Raw genomic sequence first — 17,622 nt, 5'->3', positions numbered from 1 at the left:
GGAATACGTACGCATGCCATTAAGATGGTTCTCTTAACCCAAAGACAAGACGTGCCCACGTTCCAGGCAACCCTGTGATGGTTCTACTATATAAGCCCTAGTAAGAGGTATGCAATATCACATTTATACAGAAGAGATGCACCACTTCTTCTCTCAGAAGAGTTACTGCATCCAAAGGCACTGCAGAACATTTGATTCGGGTTTATTCCATTAGGAAACAGAATCTGGCTTAAAAAAAAATGGAAGAGCAATGGAAACATCTTTTGGGTAAAAATTTAAGTCTCTACGGCAAAAATGTATTTGCTAGTTTTTGAAAGTAAAAATTGCATCGGCAGCCTATCAAAATGTTTACATCTGTGAAAACACTTTTATCACAAAACTCGTGTTCTCACTTGAACAACCTAAGGAAACCATAAGAACATTAGGAATTCAATGCTGAAATCAGGTATTGCTGTGAGCGTATTGTTTGGGATGCAGGAGACGATCCATGTACTGGCATTAGGTTTTAGGTAACGCTATGTGAAGACCACTCACCTGAAAAAAGACTGTCAACAAATGCTAATTCAATTTCCAGAGGTCTCGTTTCAGTTTACTGATGCCATGACAGTACAAAATCCTTATCAGTTGTCTAAATTCCTGTCATTTTTTTTGTCATTTACTGTGATCCTACAGCTTTTTGGAAGGGCTGATTCTATTCAGCTAAGGAATCTACAACACATTGCTAGAGTGTATCAACACCTGCCTAAACATCAGATATTTTCATCTGAAGTTTGAGGGTTTTTCTGGTTTGAAGTTTGTCAGAAACGCTACACAAAACATTTATTATAATTTTTCGCATTTCTGCTCCTATGCAGAAACTCAGCACAAAGACATGTGAAAAGTCATCGACCAGACAGTCTCTGAGTTTAGGCAGTCAAAGATCTGTTACATCACGGAGACACAGGTTTAGTCACCAGGACTAACACAGAAAACACTACATGATTTTCATGTTGCATTAACTTCTTATATTTTTATTACATAATTTTAATATTTCTTTTGTGAAGGGATAAAGATTTATGCATCTGGCAATCTAAATGATTGGTGTTCCTTGCGCTACAGTTTGAGAGAATAGGATTGCTTTACTTCAGATTATCAGGAGCTGCCCATTTAGCCAAGGCACAAAGCCTAAGAAAAACTACTCAGTAACAGACATTTGAGCTCAGAAAAGAACAGAAAGAACAGATCAGGAGATATGAAAAATAAAGATTTCTAAGACATGATCTGAAGACATTTAGTGAGATGTATGAAGACATATAAATTTACATTTTTACATTACTCACATCAGAAAGGCACTACAGCCTCTACAGTTTTGGGCATCTTGTCTACAGATTGTAGATTTGCAAATTTAACAGACCAAACAAATAAAGGATTCCGGTATATCATTTCAAGGAACAGATTCGGCTATGATCACAGGATAATTTCTATAATACCTAATACAGTCTTAGGAGAAGTGGGTTGTTTTGTGGTTTCTGATGAAGATACACCATTGTGTCACTCAGTTAAACATATTTGGCAATAACAATGTAGCCAATCATAATATTTGTAGTATACTTGGGCAGCACAGTTAATTACTGAAGTATCATGTGAACTTGCCTTAGGGCAATCAGGAAAGTTTAAACAATAGAATTAGCCTGTAGGCAACAAACTGAATTAATTAATGATTTTGCTTATGTTCCATATAGCAAGCGAAAATTCCAAAATACATGCATCATATATTCTTTAGTATGAGGGACAGAAACAGAACATCACAGCTTTCTTCCCATGGCAGATGCCAAACTGCATTGTTTGCATACTAGTACCACCAGATCAGATAATGTCATTACTTCGTGAAGTAGGGAAGTAATTGCCAAATGCCACAATGTTACCTAAAGCACAAAATAAGAATCCCAGAGGGTAATATATTTTTACAAACGCTCTTCAGGAGGGGTACTTTTGTTTATGTCTGCACTTCAGAGAATTTTGGAGAAAGACAAGATATGGAAAATAATTTTTAAAAAGAAAAAAATTTACTAGTTCTAGCAAATAAAAGATTTCTATATTAGGTTTCCTGAGAAAATGCAATCCATTTATAATGTCCATAAAAGGATAGCATTTCTTCAGGAGCCATCGAGGCAGTCTCATTCGCCTCGAAGAATTTAGCAGGGCCAAGAATATGGAAAGAAGTTGAAGCTGAGGTCACAGTCAGGAAGATGTCAAGGATTTTGCCCATCAGTATGAGAAAATGTTTTTCCATTCCAAGCCTAAGTGGGTGGTGCACTGATCTGATCCTTGGAAACACAATTCTCCAGAAATGAGAGTAGGGTTTGTTATAGGCATTTTCTTACATCGCTTCTCACAAACCACACCAAACTGGCTTTTGGACAGCCCAGACACCCATTAGTACAACTAAGGAGAAATTTGACTTGTGAGTTCAGTGTTTTTAGGAATACTGGAGTTTCTTCAACAAGAATCATCACTCATGCCTATCTAGAAGAAATATGCAAGACAAAATCATAGTCAAGCTCATTGTTTAAGTGGCATAACTAAATAAAGACTTACTAAAGATTTATGATGTTTAAATAACATGAAACCTCACCTCAATCAAATTAGACCCTGATTTTGGCTTTGACAGGAATATTAGCATCAACCATGGACTGCATCTGTCACTGAGCAATCTTGAAAGAAAAGGATGGTATGCATAGTTGGAATTTTATTCTTGCATACTGAAATATTAAATCAGAAAAGTCTCTTCAAGTGGATTTTTAATTTCAAGAGATTTCAGTTGGTTGTTTTAAGAGGATTTACACATTTAACTGATTCAAATGCATTAAAAACTGCAAAACTGAGTGGGAACATTGAAACAAAATTGGACTTATTTTTTGGAAGTATGTTATATAGAAAGGTTCCCCACTCCCACTCAGATCAGGAGTCATTTTGCCATTGTCTGTGACTAGGAGTAAGAGTGGGTCTTAAATGGGTAACAGATTGGAAGGACAAGGCTAATTAGTGATGTGAGCTAAGTATTCAAACATGAAGAGAAATGCTAAGACCTTTTTTACTTTGTCATGATGCGCAAACCACCTCACATGTAGGATGCTGAATTCAATTTGTGTTACACTACTGATGATTATGAAATGTATTTTGAAGAGATTTGTTTTATCTTCTCCTGTAAGTGCAGAAAATATACAGAGACTTATTTCCTACATGAAAGTACAAATATAAGTAGAGACACACTTCATGAATATTGTAGGAGAAAAACATACGTAATGAAAAGAAAAAATCAGGATATATTTAAGCAGATTTAAGAATTTAGGTTTTTATAGTATCATTTAACAAAATGGTGCCATCATTCTTGGTTGGAACAGCTAGAATAAAAAATGAAAACAGCATTTTCTTTATTTGACATTTCATATATTACTTTTACACTCATGCACGTACACCTCACATACATCTTCCTATTCGTAATGGACTAAATTGGGATTTCCTTCATTATCATTTCAAATAAGAGAAATAAGAGACTGAATTTGACTAAAATTCCTGACAGGGTACTGTTTTATAAAACAAAAAGAAGCCAAGATGGAAAAACTTTGCTGAATATTCAAGTAAGTACAAATACATAAAGCACTATTTATAGCATTCTTGTGATCATTCCTAGCTCTTTCTCACATGACCTTCAAATATATCTGTGTGCCAAAGAAAAGGATCAGTGTAAATTTATTGCTCAACAATATTAAATGGGTCTTTTTTTCCATCACGCATGAAATTCCACTTCTATAGTACTACCAAATGACATTATGCCCTTCCAGAAGTTCTCTAAAGCTTCATGATACAAAGTGCCCTTCTGGGCTTTGCTGACCTAGCAGATTTCTCTTTCTAGTAAAAGTGCTTAACTGAAATACTTTGGAACTTTTATACACACAGCAAACAGGCTTAAAAGGTGTTTCCTTTGAGGGATTTAGTAAATACTTAATTTTATGCTCCCATATATATCCAGTCAAGGTAGGATCAACATTTATTTATCAACATAGTTTCAGATTTTCAACTTACAGCATACCTCTGGAATTTCAAATTAATAGAAATAAAACAGGCAGTAAATCCATCCTTTAATTTTATTTAAACCAGTGAGCTGTCTTCTGGATCTAAATTCAGTATTCATTTTACTTTCTTCTTATCTACTGTAAAGATATTGGAAATAGCTTTAGAGATATAATGAAGGTATCATTAAACAGATTATCCACATTGTAATTGCCCAAGGGACAAACTGGTAAAGTAACTGGAAGTCAACAAAACAATTCAAAACTAAGTTGTTCAGATACACATCATATACGTTTTATATTTACCTTCATTTTTCTTGATGGTGAAATTTGGATTGTTGACCATTTCAGGAAGAAGACTGTAGAGGAAATAATGCCCGTTTTTAGGATCATCTTTGTCAACAGCACTGACAATCTGAATCACCTACAACAGAAAACACTCCCATTAAGTATGCACACTCCTGATAATCATACAGTATTGAAAAAACGATTCCGTTCTATCAAACACATTGTCATCTGTCTACATGCCAGATTAAAAATGCTAGTTTATAATCTTGCAAGGCTTTTACAGACCTTAGACTGAAAGTCTGGGGAACAGGGACTGTATCTGGCCCATTTAAACTGTTTCCAGAACAAGGAGGCAGAGAATAAAGAGAGACAGGTACATAAGAAAGGCCAATAAAAACTGTTGCTGATTTAGGCAAGTAATAAATTATTATTCAGCAATAAAGATGAAGGAAAACTGTGTTTCAGAAACATGCATGATGCCTATGGTGGTCTTTCATTCATATAGCCAGGCTTGTCACTGGACCAAAATGTATAATCTATCTTTAATCCTTTCTCCTTTCCCCCACCACCATTTTTTACTTCACTGAATAAACATTTTTTTAAAAATTAACTTTTGGTATGAAGTTTTATACAATAAATAATCTAATCTGAAAAAAAATAAAACATCTAAGTCCATATTTGGATTTTTTCCTTAATTTTAATAAAACTTCAGTTATTCCTGTACTAGGAGCATAGGTTTGTTTTAAAATATCATTATTAACAAATGATTCCCAGAATAACACAGGATTCTAAGGTTAGAAGAGGGAAGAGTGTTTGGATAGTCTGAATAACTTTGAATAATTGAATAACTTTGTATGAAGCACCTCATATGATTTAGATGACCAACTACAGTATCTGCAGCTCTTTTACCTCCAACATTACTCAGAAAGATACTGCAGTTGATCATCTTCAAATCATACAGAGCTGCATAGGAATATGAAAGGAGAAAAAATTATTTTAAAATAATAAGGTGGTTTGAATGTTTTTTTTAAATATTTGGTGCGATTACTTTTGATTCCAAGTATTTTCAAGAGAAGTAGAAACGAAGACAACTATGGATCCAGATCCCTCACTCAGAGTTGAATTTCAGTGGTAGTTAGCTCATGCTAGATGAAGTTTATAAGAAATTTAATGAGAATTATTGACATTTCCCATGTCCATTGAATTCAATGACATTTTTGTCTTATGTAGTTATTTTTGTAATGCCTAAAGCAACTGACCAATAATTTCTTGGACAATTAAATTCAAATTAGGAATCATTACAAATTTCAATGGAAACAGGGTCTAATGCTGTCCAAATTCAGAGACTTATACTTTATATTTACAAAGCTTCACTAACAAAATGCTAATAATTACTATTTTATAGTGGTTTTACCGCAAGAGAAAGGACTATCAATCTGTATACGTTACATATATAATAATAGTCATTATCCCATTCTTTCTTCTATGTTCTTCAAGAGTCAAAGAAAGAATAAAATCTTACTAGGTAACCACAAGGAGCAACACCAAAACATAAATATTTGAAATTACGTATGTAAAAAGATGTTTGAGCAGGTATTAACATAGGCATACATAATTTGTAAAACAACCTAGGAAGGAATTTGAGACAATTAATTCCTTGCCTAATCATATTCTTTTAGGTTAAATACCACATAAATTGATTCTTTTTTTTTTTTTTTTTTTTGGATAACTGCATCTGCCAAGGTGGAAACCTTGATATGATTTCAAACATAAGTATTAGAAGAGATGGACAAAAAAAGGCCTAACATAGCTTTTGCTTAAAGAAGTAGGTCTCCAATTTAACAGCTGCATAATGGATCCTAGAGAGCTATGCAGTGTGAAAAAATATAACCAGCTGAAAAATATATAAGCAGTTATTGTCTGTCCCACTGCAGAGATGGACCCATTTACAGATGTGGAACATTCTCATCTTTCTCTTTGCAGAGGTGTAAGGTACTAAACTATCCATGTGCGTCGGGCCCAGGGCTGGAGTAGGTACTAGTAATTCTGTAGCAGAGGTAACTGCAATTTAGAATGGAATCCCGAACAAGTATCTTTAGACAGATATATTTTATGATTGCTCCATTTTTCAAACACTGCTAGAATGGGAAAGCAATAGGGAAAAAGGATAATGGCACAGTGAAGTCTGGAAGGTCAACTGCACATAATAGGTGCAGTTTATCAGATAGTTATGCAATTTTATCTCTACTGGCTACATGACTGTTAATTCTTCCCAGCATTATGTAAGAGTTGACTGTAAAAATTCACTTCACTGTCTCCAGGTTTTCAATTAATATACCTGAAAGCCAGTAGCCAACAGCATTAGTAATATGGGTTTTCAGCTCAAAGAAATTTTATGACATAAGCTTAGAAAAAAATCATGATTGGAAATTCTCAAGAAATAGAAACTGGGCATATTCTTTGTCCTTCCCCCCCGCCTGAACTATAGATACCTCTTAATGCCCTATAGAATTCTTTCTTATATTTTAGTTCTTCCCATCCATTCCCTTCACTGTTTACCAAATCATTCTTTCTCTGAAAATGCACTGAAAATTTTATGCAAAAGACAGGCTTAGTGGAATACTACATTTGTTGTGTTACATGCACACATCAAGGAATTAAGAGTTAGTGTTCCCATAGCAACCTTATTTCTTTGTGCGTTTGCATTAAAATAAGCTCCTAAAAAAAAAAAAAAAAAAAAAAAAAAGAACATATATATGATGATACAAAGCTGCTGTATCTTTTACTCCATAGGGGTAAGAAAAGTCCAGTAATTCTTACTACCACATTTTCATTAATATGATGATGAGCATACTTTATTGCTTAGTGTTGTGTGATCATGTAATGGAACACTACTGAAGTAATTCTCCAACTCCTAATTTGTGGTTCATAACATGGTAGAGAATCTTTCAGGACCGACCTGCCTTACCTGTCACTACAGATGTTTTCTCTTTCCTAGTAATAATATGCATAACAAAGGTGTTCCATGTAACAAAATTGGTCAATACTAATAATAAAGAAAACAAGAACTGATTTTTTCACTATGCATCCATAAGCACGACAGTGACAGTTAATAACCCTTTGGATGTTCAGTCTTGACATTTCTGAAATTCTTCCATGTAAAATTTCAGCGTTGATGATGTAGTAAAAATTCATCCATATATTTGATTCTGTACATACATGTAGTAGAAACACAGTAAATCAGCACATTTTTCTTAACAGCCAGCTCAGGACTGAAACGAATAGTTAAACGATCCCCTAGGACAACTCGGCGTTCTAGTCTGCAGGTTTGTATTGCATTTCTACAAAGCCACATATGCCTGAAACAATATTTATAAAAGATTACCAGGATAACCATAATGAATGATGTAGAAGGATAAACAGCAAAGCAAATTTCTTGTCAATGTATCCTAACTATCTATGTGTGATTTTAATATAAGATACTGCTTAGAAGTCCTTCCCTGCAATGCAACTTGTTAACCTAACTCAGAATGGTTCCTTACCATTAGTAAACTGTTACCAAAACTGTTCTTCCAACTCTGAAAAAACTTTTGCAGTTACATTGGTGCTCACAGTTATTTCTGAATTACTTTGCAGACTCGTAATATAAGCAGTAGACCCATCACAGTACAATTTTAACTTTGCCTTTTCAGCTAGAGCCAGCCCTTTACTGCTAGAACCTGCATTTTGCCATTTGAATGAGCTTTGACTCTTCAGAGAGACAAAGATCTATCTGAAGATTTCTTCCATTAGAAAAAGCCAATTCTATTAGGAGGACTGAATAAAACGAGACAAATTGCGAGAGACTGGAGGAACATTGTACTCAGTTTTATATTGCTTGATGATCAGTGGCTTGAGCACTGATATGTCATTGTCTGCACTACTTCAGCGTTTGAAAATTTTGTAGCTTTGTTTTGAGCAAACAGCACTTCACTGGAAAAGTCTGGGTATGGACTAGGGAACAGTGAGTGAGGCACTTTTCTTATTCAACAATACAGATGTTCTGTTCTAGGAGTACAGGAAAATAGTTTGGCAGGGCTGGAGAACAATCAACTGTACAGCTGTAGCCAGCAAAACCATGAATGTTCTGGCTTTATTAAGTGGAATTATGCAAAAAAAGGAATAATAGGGAAAGGCATGAGCTGGTTTATGGTTAGCTTAGAGGTACTGTAACAGTACATTCAATCTTTCTTTTTTCCCCTAACACTGACAAAAAACCATTTCTGGCAACTTTCTGTTATGTGTAAAAATGTGCAAGGAGCACATAAATATGTTCATGGACAAATACATTTCCTCCTCCTCTCGCTTTCCTCTCCTACTAGCTGTAGTACCTCTACTATTAGAGGTGGGTTAAAGCAAAGAAAATGCATCTGGCAATGTCATACATCAACAGTTTTTAATACATTCTGTCACATCACCAGCAGCTGCACTTGCCACTTGCAATTATATCAGAACCCAAAATAGAACACTTAGAAACTGAACTGGAATAGATGGTTCAATATATTTAGGGGTTGCAAATAAGGTTTCACGAAAGGTTCAAATGTAATCTCCCTTATGGTAATTCAGATTTGATTTAAACTTAGATTTAAGTTGAACTGCAAATGTAAATAGATTGCAATACCATAACACAATTGTGCCTTTCCTGAACACGTAACATTCAAGTTTAAACTTGGGATAACTTTCCAAATTAGGCTTTTGCTACTATGTAAAAGAGTAGTGTCCTCCTCATATTAGCTATTTGATAGCTGAGACATATTTAATTTTTTGAATTCTACATCTTGACTGATTAATCTGGTGTCTTCCAAAATTTGAATATAGAATAATAAGCATAAGAAAAACCAATCAGGTAGTGTGGATACTAAAATCTTTAAAGGAGCAGATAATTTTTGAATGATGACTTAAATTTAGAAGCTAACCTTGGTGATTGTTCTGGACTGGTTACTGTTCCAATAATGTAATTTGTTTAAAACACAGAAAAAATTGCAGGATCAGTGCCACCTCCCTCATCCTTGCTGGCAGCCAAATATTTAATAACCATCTGTAAAGTTCACACAAGGATTCATGCTCAAGAGTGACATCTGCCATCAGATCAAGAGTGTAAAAGGTGATGGTAAGATGAAGAATATCATGGTTTAATGAAAGTTTTCTATAAGTGCTTAAACAAAAGCCTCTTCTACCAGCTGACTCTTAATCATCTCATTTATTGTTTTATTCCAAAAAGAAATGCGAACATTTTTCACCATCTCTTAAGCCACCTGAAATTTGATAGGAATGCCTAGATAAATATATTCAGAAAACACTGTGCAACACAGCTTTCTGATTTCTGGGAAGCTTGCTGAGCCCTGGATAAAGGTATACTCATTAGAATTTAATATATCCTAGAAAATGTAACTACTCAGCATCTGAAATCCACCCTGAGCTAAACAGAAATCCACTCTGAGCTAGAAGAACTTAAATGCCAACAGTAACATAACTGTCTGCCCATAAGGGCACATCTCAATAATCTGCTTTTCAGTGGTTAGAAAGAATTCTCATTTCTTAAATGACACATTTTTGACACCTTTTTAATAAACAAAAAGGGGTGCTAGAAGTCAAATCATCTTCTGTAACAACCCAGTCTTGGCAGAGGTAGGTTGTCATATAGCACGATACAGGTTATCATTTAATACCGCTGAAAGAAAATAATTTCGAACTCTATTGTCAGGTAACCTTCTTTGGAGAACAGTGAATTTAATGCCTAACACCCACATGAGACACAGGAATAGTTGAATTAACAAGACTAGTGTCATGCTGTCAGCTGCTGTTTATTTAAATAAAATGTCACAATCTAGAAATAAATTAGTTTAAAAACAGTGAATTGCTGTAACATACAGTGTTTCTCAAGCTGGACAAAAGTTAAATCCCATTTACACTGCATTACTTTCTAAAAATGGATGCCTTTTAAGAAATCTGTTTAATTTTCTTTGAAAAAGGCTATACAGGTTAAATCTTCCTTCTGATATCTTGCTATGTTTATTTCACCTTGTAGAGTGTTGTGTAAATTCCTTTGCCAATCCTTTTATTTCATTAAATCAAGAAGTAAATAAGTCTGTTAAGTCTTTTATTTTTTGTGGAGTATAATGAAAACTTGAACTCCACTTCTCCAGCACCCCATCCCTCTTTAGGTATTTTACATGCAGTTACAATTTACTTGACTTTCCATCAAGTTCTGGTTTACTTTCTTGTTTTTTCCCAATTGTCATAGAAAAGTGAGTAAAAACTAAATAGATACAGATTATAACTGAGATATGGGCAAGGGGAAATCGTTTTATTGTTTTAAGTGTTTCTTCTAAATTGTACCTGGGACCAGCAGCTGCTATATTTCAATAACTGAACTGGAATTCAGGTTGGATTGTGCTTTTACCTATTAACACACATGAACCTATGGAGTGATGAGCTCCATCAAACACAGTGGAAAAAGCAGGAGCTTAATGACACTCAGCATTTTTTCTGGATATTGTCCCAAGATACCTACCTTTAATTTAAAACCTGTACTTTAAATAATACGTATGTCCATATATAGAGAAATATACCACAGAATGTGATCACAGGTTTATCTTAAATGAATGTTAAGAGTTGTTAGCATGAACACATAGGCACATATCTTGGGAATAAAGATAAGATGACAGGAGAAACTGCACCCTGTTCTCACACACACAACATAAAAACATGGAGACGCTTACTTGTCCAGGCTTCCCATTCTCACATAAAAAGGCTTCATGCTCTGAGGCAAACTCAGGAGCGTTGTCATTTACGTCAAGAACTTTGATAGCAACAGGCACCCGGGACACTTGACTGTGGTTCCCTAAGAAAAGAAATCAAAGCATAAAAGGTAAGCATATTTACTTTGGGACTGATACATAAATGCTTACATAGTAACCATACTCTTCCTGTCTTCTGTCCTTGCTTAATTGGGTTGTCTTATCTGTAATGGATCGTAGAGTTGGAGCATGAGATAAAGAAGGATGGCCAGTATTTTACGGTTGAAAAGAATAAATAGATCCCTATTGCAAACAGCATTTGTTGGAGATTAGCTCAATGAAGACCTTTCTTGGACTAAATTGGTAAGATTTTTCTTTGATGAAGTTTGTATTGTTTTATTGATAAAGTCCATTATACATGGAAAAGGGAAGGCTGTAAACAACATAGATTTATTTCTTTGTTTATCTTTAGCAGAGCACAGAGCATTTTACTCTATTAGTTGTTCTGACTGCACATCTATTATTTCTTCATTACAAATACGATTAATGTGGAGACCCACATTGTGAGAAAGATAGATGGTAGATTGACATAGGCAAAACTAGATAGTACTTTGGACCATTAAAGCACTTTGATTCATCTGCCACTGACCAAAAATGCAACCTGTGAACTTCTTTCTTCACTGAAACAAAGCTTCATTATTTATCATAAAAAGCTGTTTTGCATAAAAGTGTTTAACACTGTAAAGAGTAGAATAACCTTGTTAAGCTGTAAGGAAAGAAAAGCTAAACCAGCAGTTCGCATTCTACTTTGAATAGATTTCACAGTCAGTTTCTAGTGCCTGTCCTTCAATTCAGTATAGCTAATTTATTTTAAGAGACTACTTATAAATATTCTATTCTTCCCAAAAAGCAAAAACATGAATTCAGTTTAAACTGAGGTGACCAGCTGCTCTGAAGAGTTTCAAACACTGTTCTATAGCACATGCATACCTCTACAACTAACTCAATTCTAGTTTCAAAATCCATCTCTTAGTGAGTATTATTTTACAACCATAGTATTTTATCTTGTTTATATCATCAACAATTTGAAGAACTGCACACTGTGTGAATTAAACTCTGGGTCTGACTTGTAATTAAACTATGTGCTTTTGCCTAAAGTATTACTGCAGGCAAGAAAGCTGCTACCAGAAGTCTGGGTATCGACTTACAGTTGTTGTGACAGCTTAGCAGCTGTCCAAAGCTCTCATGAGCCCATGTGGGTTCTGTTCTCTGGCAATACAGAACCGGCTTTAGGGGAAGGCAGGGCAGAAGTTCCTATTGCCTGGCATTCAATGTACCTCGCATAACAAATGTCTGCAAAGTAGAAGTATGTCAGGCTCCACCAGCGGGCAGGTAGCAACTGGTGGCAGCCCTGCAAGTGGTGGAGAAGATTAAGGGAAGAGTCACTATACACACTGTACTTTTTGTGGTTTCCATCAAAGTTAATTGTGTTGTGATCTAATTAAACCCTACCTCTTGCATCCTTTTTTTTTTCTTATAGGCTAAAGACAGCCATAATTTTTGAGGCTCCACCTATAAATCTAAATGTGTAAATGCAATTGCTCTACTAACATTACTTTGAAATAGCATAAAAATAACTATTTCAGAAGAGACAAAACCAGTCTATCGCCAAATGTACTAGTACTGTAAACAAAGGCTTTACGTTTAGTGGATAGCGTGAAATAGTAAAATTCCACCTGTATAGGATATGGAAGATTACAAGACATCAGACTTCAAATGCTTCTCATTTGAAGAAGTCAAAAGTTTTAGTTCAGAAAGAAACATGTTACAGAAGAAAAAGAAATCCCCACCAAAATATTGTAAGAGTAATATTTATGTCCATTTTGCATCATATGATCTTACTCATTAACAGGTGAGGTGAACACTTACGCCATGAAATAATAATGTATTTGAAATCAAATAAAAGTTAATATGCAAATCATGAATGCCAAACATTTTAAACGCATTTTTTTATCTTAGCTTGATAAAAACACAGACAATGAATCTTGAGGTTATCAGAATTCTCAGCACTAGTGTCATATTTAAACACTAAAGATTTACTTTTATCTAAATTAATTAAATGATGGTAGTTCAAATTTTAAAGACATTACAGAGAAATGTAATTAATTAGATAAGCTTCTAAAGAAATTATTCATGTCCCTTGTGACTGCCCCCAAAATGTTTGTCTTTCATCAGAAACACAAACATTAAATTTAAAGAAATTATAATCAGAAACTTGATGAGAATTCATTTAAAAAATTAATTTACTAAACACAAGAGAGACCCAACTGGTTTGGAAATCTCCAAACAAGGACATCTATCCACCGCCTATTAGGATTCTTGTGACTATGATGAAATTTATTGTGGAGGAAGAGAGAAAAAGAGAGAGAGAGAGAGATGGAGAGGGAATTTTATCTACTGCTTGTACTGCCCACCACACTGAATACATTGCATTATTTTGTCACTGCAAACTTTTCAATGAAATTTCAATTTATGCTAAGTGTCTTCCCTGTAAATAAAAATCACCCTAAGCATACCTATTCAAACAAATTAATGAATTCTCACTAAGCATATCCAGATTTCACTCGTGGATGAAAACACTGTCAAGATAAAATAGTTTCATCTGTCCATTTTCACACATCTAATGTCTGCAAACTTCTCAGTGGTAAAATATGTACACAGAGGATCTCCCTCTCAAGTTTAAATCCATCACTGTTAGCAACGGCCAATATCCTTGAACTAAAAGTAGAAAGTGGTTGAAATGGATCCACTCTGATCCACAGAGTACACAAAGCGTTACATCTGCATGGGCAACTGTCCTTCATACAGTTGGCCTTCATACTTATTAGTATTGAATGTTCAGAACTTTTCCTCATTTGTATGAATGGAGAGTCAGTTCTTTTTAAACTAGTGAGAAAACTGGATTTTAATTACTGGGGGGTTTTTTGTTTGGTTTGGGATTTTTTCCCCAATGAACCACCCAGTCAACAGAATTAAGGGAGACACAGTCTTCTTGCATGTACCAGGTAGATAGTAAGACTGATTGCTTAAGTTCCAATCCATTATTTTATGCAAAATCATGCCTGTAAAGTTAGACACTCTCTCTCTCTCTAAGGAACTAACCGAATTTGTAAAAGCTTCATCACTTGTATTTATTGTGATGCACAGTTTAAAAAGACCTACCTTGACTCTTGCAATACAAATATATCATTAGGACTGTCAATTGAGAAGCAATGGTTTGGTTTGAAAATTTAGCACACTGAGGTGCAAGATTAAAAAATATTGTGAAGATTTTCACTAGTCTAGTTTACCAGAACTCTTCAGAGTAAGGCTGCACAGAAGGACTTAGTTTTTAATTTCAAATACATTCAGCTGGTCATCTGTGGACACCACTGCCACAGCACAGCATGTAGCTATAAGAAACACATATGCAAATTGTGTACATAATTTCCTAGAAGTACAGCTCTTTTATGTCTCTGCTGAAGTCTCAATTACTGCCCACAGATCCAGTAGTCTGCTGTAGATGAGCACAGCACACACGCAAAGAAAGGAACTTCTAAACAAATACAAGGAAAGGATGACTCAATGGAAAAATAACTTGTGGAACTTACTAGTGATAATAAATAAATTTCCAAAAATGATGGGAAGTCTAGCTGAGTTTAGAAATGCATATTGAAAGGTTTACAAGAAATAAGCTTATAATAAGCACCTAAAAAGCTCTTCTGCTTTTCTCCTGAGTTCTCAAGATTCTATTGGAACATGAGATGCTTGAAATACACACCTTGCTGGTAATCATATTGGAGTAACATACCCATTGAAACTTACTCAGGATTAAAAAAAGCTGCAGAGTTTGATACAAAAATGAAGAGGTAGATGAGATAAACTAAAATCTAAAAAATCCCATTATCCAGCCATTTAGTGTCTCCAAACCTGATCGTTTGGAGGCTACAGACGCACGCTAGTTCTTATTGTGATGACCACATTTCTTCCTTCCTGGAAAAACCCTACACATCTGAGATGTGCGTGCATCATTGGAAACATGTAAGCAAAGCACTAAGCATTGTTAACATTGTTACTCCATGCAGCAAGTAATACTAGGAGTAACTAGAGCTTATGAATGAAATTTTTGGTCTTGTGCCATAACTAGCAGAATATAATGCAGCTATTCAACTTCCATAAACGCTTAAACACTTCATAAACATGCTTAAAACACTTCTCCACTGTCTTTCCTTCACAGATACACATACAAGTGGCCTTAAAGAGTAGTGGTCTTTAAGAAAGAGAATTATTTGCTCTGCAAAATGAAGTTTGTAATTTGTTTAACCCAAAGAAATCCGGTTTAATCTAGTTTTCCTTTATTTAATTAAATCATCCAAAATCACTTCAAGGTTCTCTTTAAAAAATCATAAGCTGTCTTGCATTTTAACTACAATTAAGTACCTGAATAGAAAGTAGACTCCTAGAAAATAACACATCTTTTATTATTATTGTCATCACCACATGGCTTGGAAGTGGTTATTTCATGCTTCTCTGATTCAGTGAAATTTCTACTATAATAATATTTTAAATTAGAAGTAGAGGAAGTCTTAGTTCTAACAGAGAAATCAAAATAAAATCTGAATCACTGACTTAATAAAAACAACAGCACTTGTTTTACATCCCTTATATTTCAAACTTATTAAGTTGTATTTTAACAGATCCATTCCCCATGTCTTTATCAAAGTTTTACCTGATTACTTTACGAAGATAATCTACATGCAGGACAAGTTTATTTCTCCTGTTAGGGTTTATGTTGCCGGTTTTTTTGTGCAATCCTTTACCTGTATAACACCACAGCTTATAACAATTTTTTTGCCATATAAAACTGACAAATCTAACTTCAAGAATCCTGAGAAACAGAGATGCTATTTGTGTTGAAGTTTAACTATAGGAATCACATACTGCAGCAAATCCTGAGTTCATTTCTCTGAAGTGTTATGTAATGGTCTGATTCAAGAGACACCGAGTGCCTGAAACTGCCGCGGAAATTGTCAGGAAAAGGCATCAGTAACTGGCACCATTTCTGTTAAAAATAACAGAACGTAAGCTATTTCTGAATTAGGATACAATTTGAGCAACAACAACAACAAAAAACCAAACAGGACTGGTCATCATGAAGATTTAGATCCCCCCCTGAAATTCTTGTATTTTTAAAGGCTGAGTTGTGGAATATATATAAAATAATAGAAACATATTAGTGCATAGCAGAAAGGCTTCTGTACAAGTTGCTAAGACAAGAAACAAACACTGCTTCAAAATTAATGTTCCATTTACATTTATTTCAGCAGACTGGAACATATTAGAGGAGTACAGATTGTGGCGAGTCTCTGCTTGTACATGTGTGTGGGAGGTAGGCAGAAAGAAAAAGATGTGAAACATATTTCTCGGGTTTGTTCCCTAAGTGATTCTTTTGGAGAAAAATAATAATAGAGTTGAAAAGTTTTGTCTCCTTTCAGTAGATCACTCAGTTTATTTTATTACTGTCTCCAGAAGAAAGATGAACAAGTGAAGAGCAAAACTATGTTACGTTCTATTTTTACTTCCTCATGGATAGACTGTCACAAGTTTAACCAAGGACTTGCTCAATATCTTCCAACCTCCTTCATTTTTGTCCACTTTTCTACCTCTCATTGCCATGAAAAAGATGTCAGCTCTTGCAAAATGCATGCTTCCACAGGCATGGACAAATGCAGAACAACCATACATAGCCGCTAACCAGGTGGAGCGCAAGGAGTGTATTTCAACTGCGTATCCTGGAAAGGAGGACAAGGAGGAGGAGAAACTGAGGACAGACTACATTTTCAAGTCCTTGACTTCAAAGCTGAATTTGTAGTAAAGAAGTTTCCCAAGTTCAGCGACTCCATCTGTAAAGAGGTGACTAAGGCCACATACCTACCTTTAATCAATACATAAGATGTGTAGCTTGGGACTAAAGGACAGATGATACTTTCAGGTTGCTGATAATACCAAAAGAAAAAAGAAAGAGTAAAACTTCTGTGACAGATGCAGAAACCATGGCAGAAAACATTAACGAAATAAAGCCATATTCTTCAGGCCCTGTTCAGACAAAGTTTTCACTCACTTTATATTCTGTGGGGTTTTCTGGTTTTTTCACATTAGTGCATGCAAGACACAAAAATTGTTTAATATAGCCGAGAAGCGGTATGAATTTTGAATCAATTACCTACAATTTGCAGAAAAATGAAACATGCCTGCAAAAAGACCAAATAGATCATTTATTTTAATCATAGAATCATTTAGGTTGGACAAAACCCTTAAGATCATTGAGTCCAACCAAATCAGTGACAATCAGTGACGTTCCACCTAAGCCTGCGCTGAGTTCCTTGCTTGCCATTGTAGTAGCGAAGTAATGTAAACAGACTGTGTTGGTATGCACTTCTCTCTTTCACTTCAAGGCCTGATTC

At 34.9% G+C, this 17,622-nt stretch overlaps 1 protein-coding gene across 3 annotated transcripts in view; it reads right to left on the bottom strand.

Moving 5' to 3' along the window:
• The window catches only part of CDH8 (cadherin 8), a 137,287-nt gene that overhangs the window by 21,936 nt on the left and 97,729 nt on the right, over positions 1-17,622 (bottom strand). The window contains exons 8-10 of one of the 3 annotated variants that reach the window (XM_075715673.1): positions 16,897-16,950; positions 11,102-11,223; positions 4,359-4,476 (exon numbers count right to left, since the gene is read on the bottom strand). In XM_075715673.1, coding sequence (XP_075571788.1) covers positions 4,359-4,476; positions 11,102-11,223; positions 16,897-16,950 — 294 coding nt within the window. The remainder of the gene's footprint in view (positions 1-4,358; positions 4,477-11,101; positions 11,224-16,896; positions 16,951-17,622) is intronic. The other 2 variants (XM_075715672.1, XM_075715674.1) reach the window with 2 other exon arrangements.

Source organism: Pelecanus crispus, chromosome 8, assembly GCF_030463565.1.
Source record: "Pelecanus crispus isolate bPelCri1 chromosome 8, bPelCri1.pri, whole genome shotgun sequence".
In the NCBI taxonomy this organism is placed as follows: domain Eukaryota; kingdom Metazoa; phylum Chordata; class Aves; order Pelecaniformes; family Pelecanidae; genus Pelecanus; species Pelecanus crispus.
Note: the sequence above shows the minus strand (reverse complement) of the source record. Positions and strands in the feature narration are given on the sequence as shown.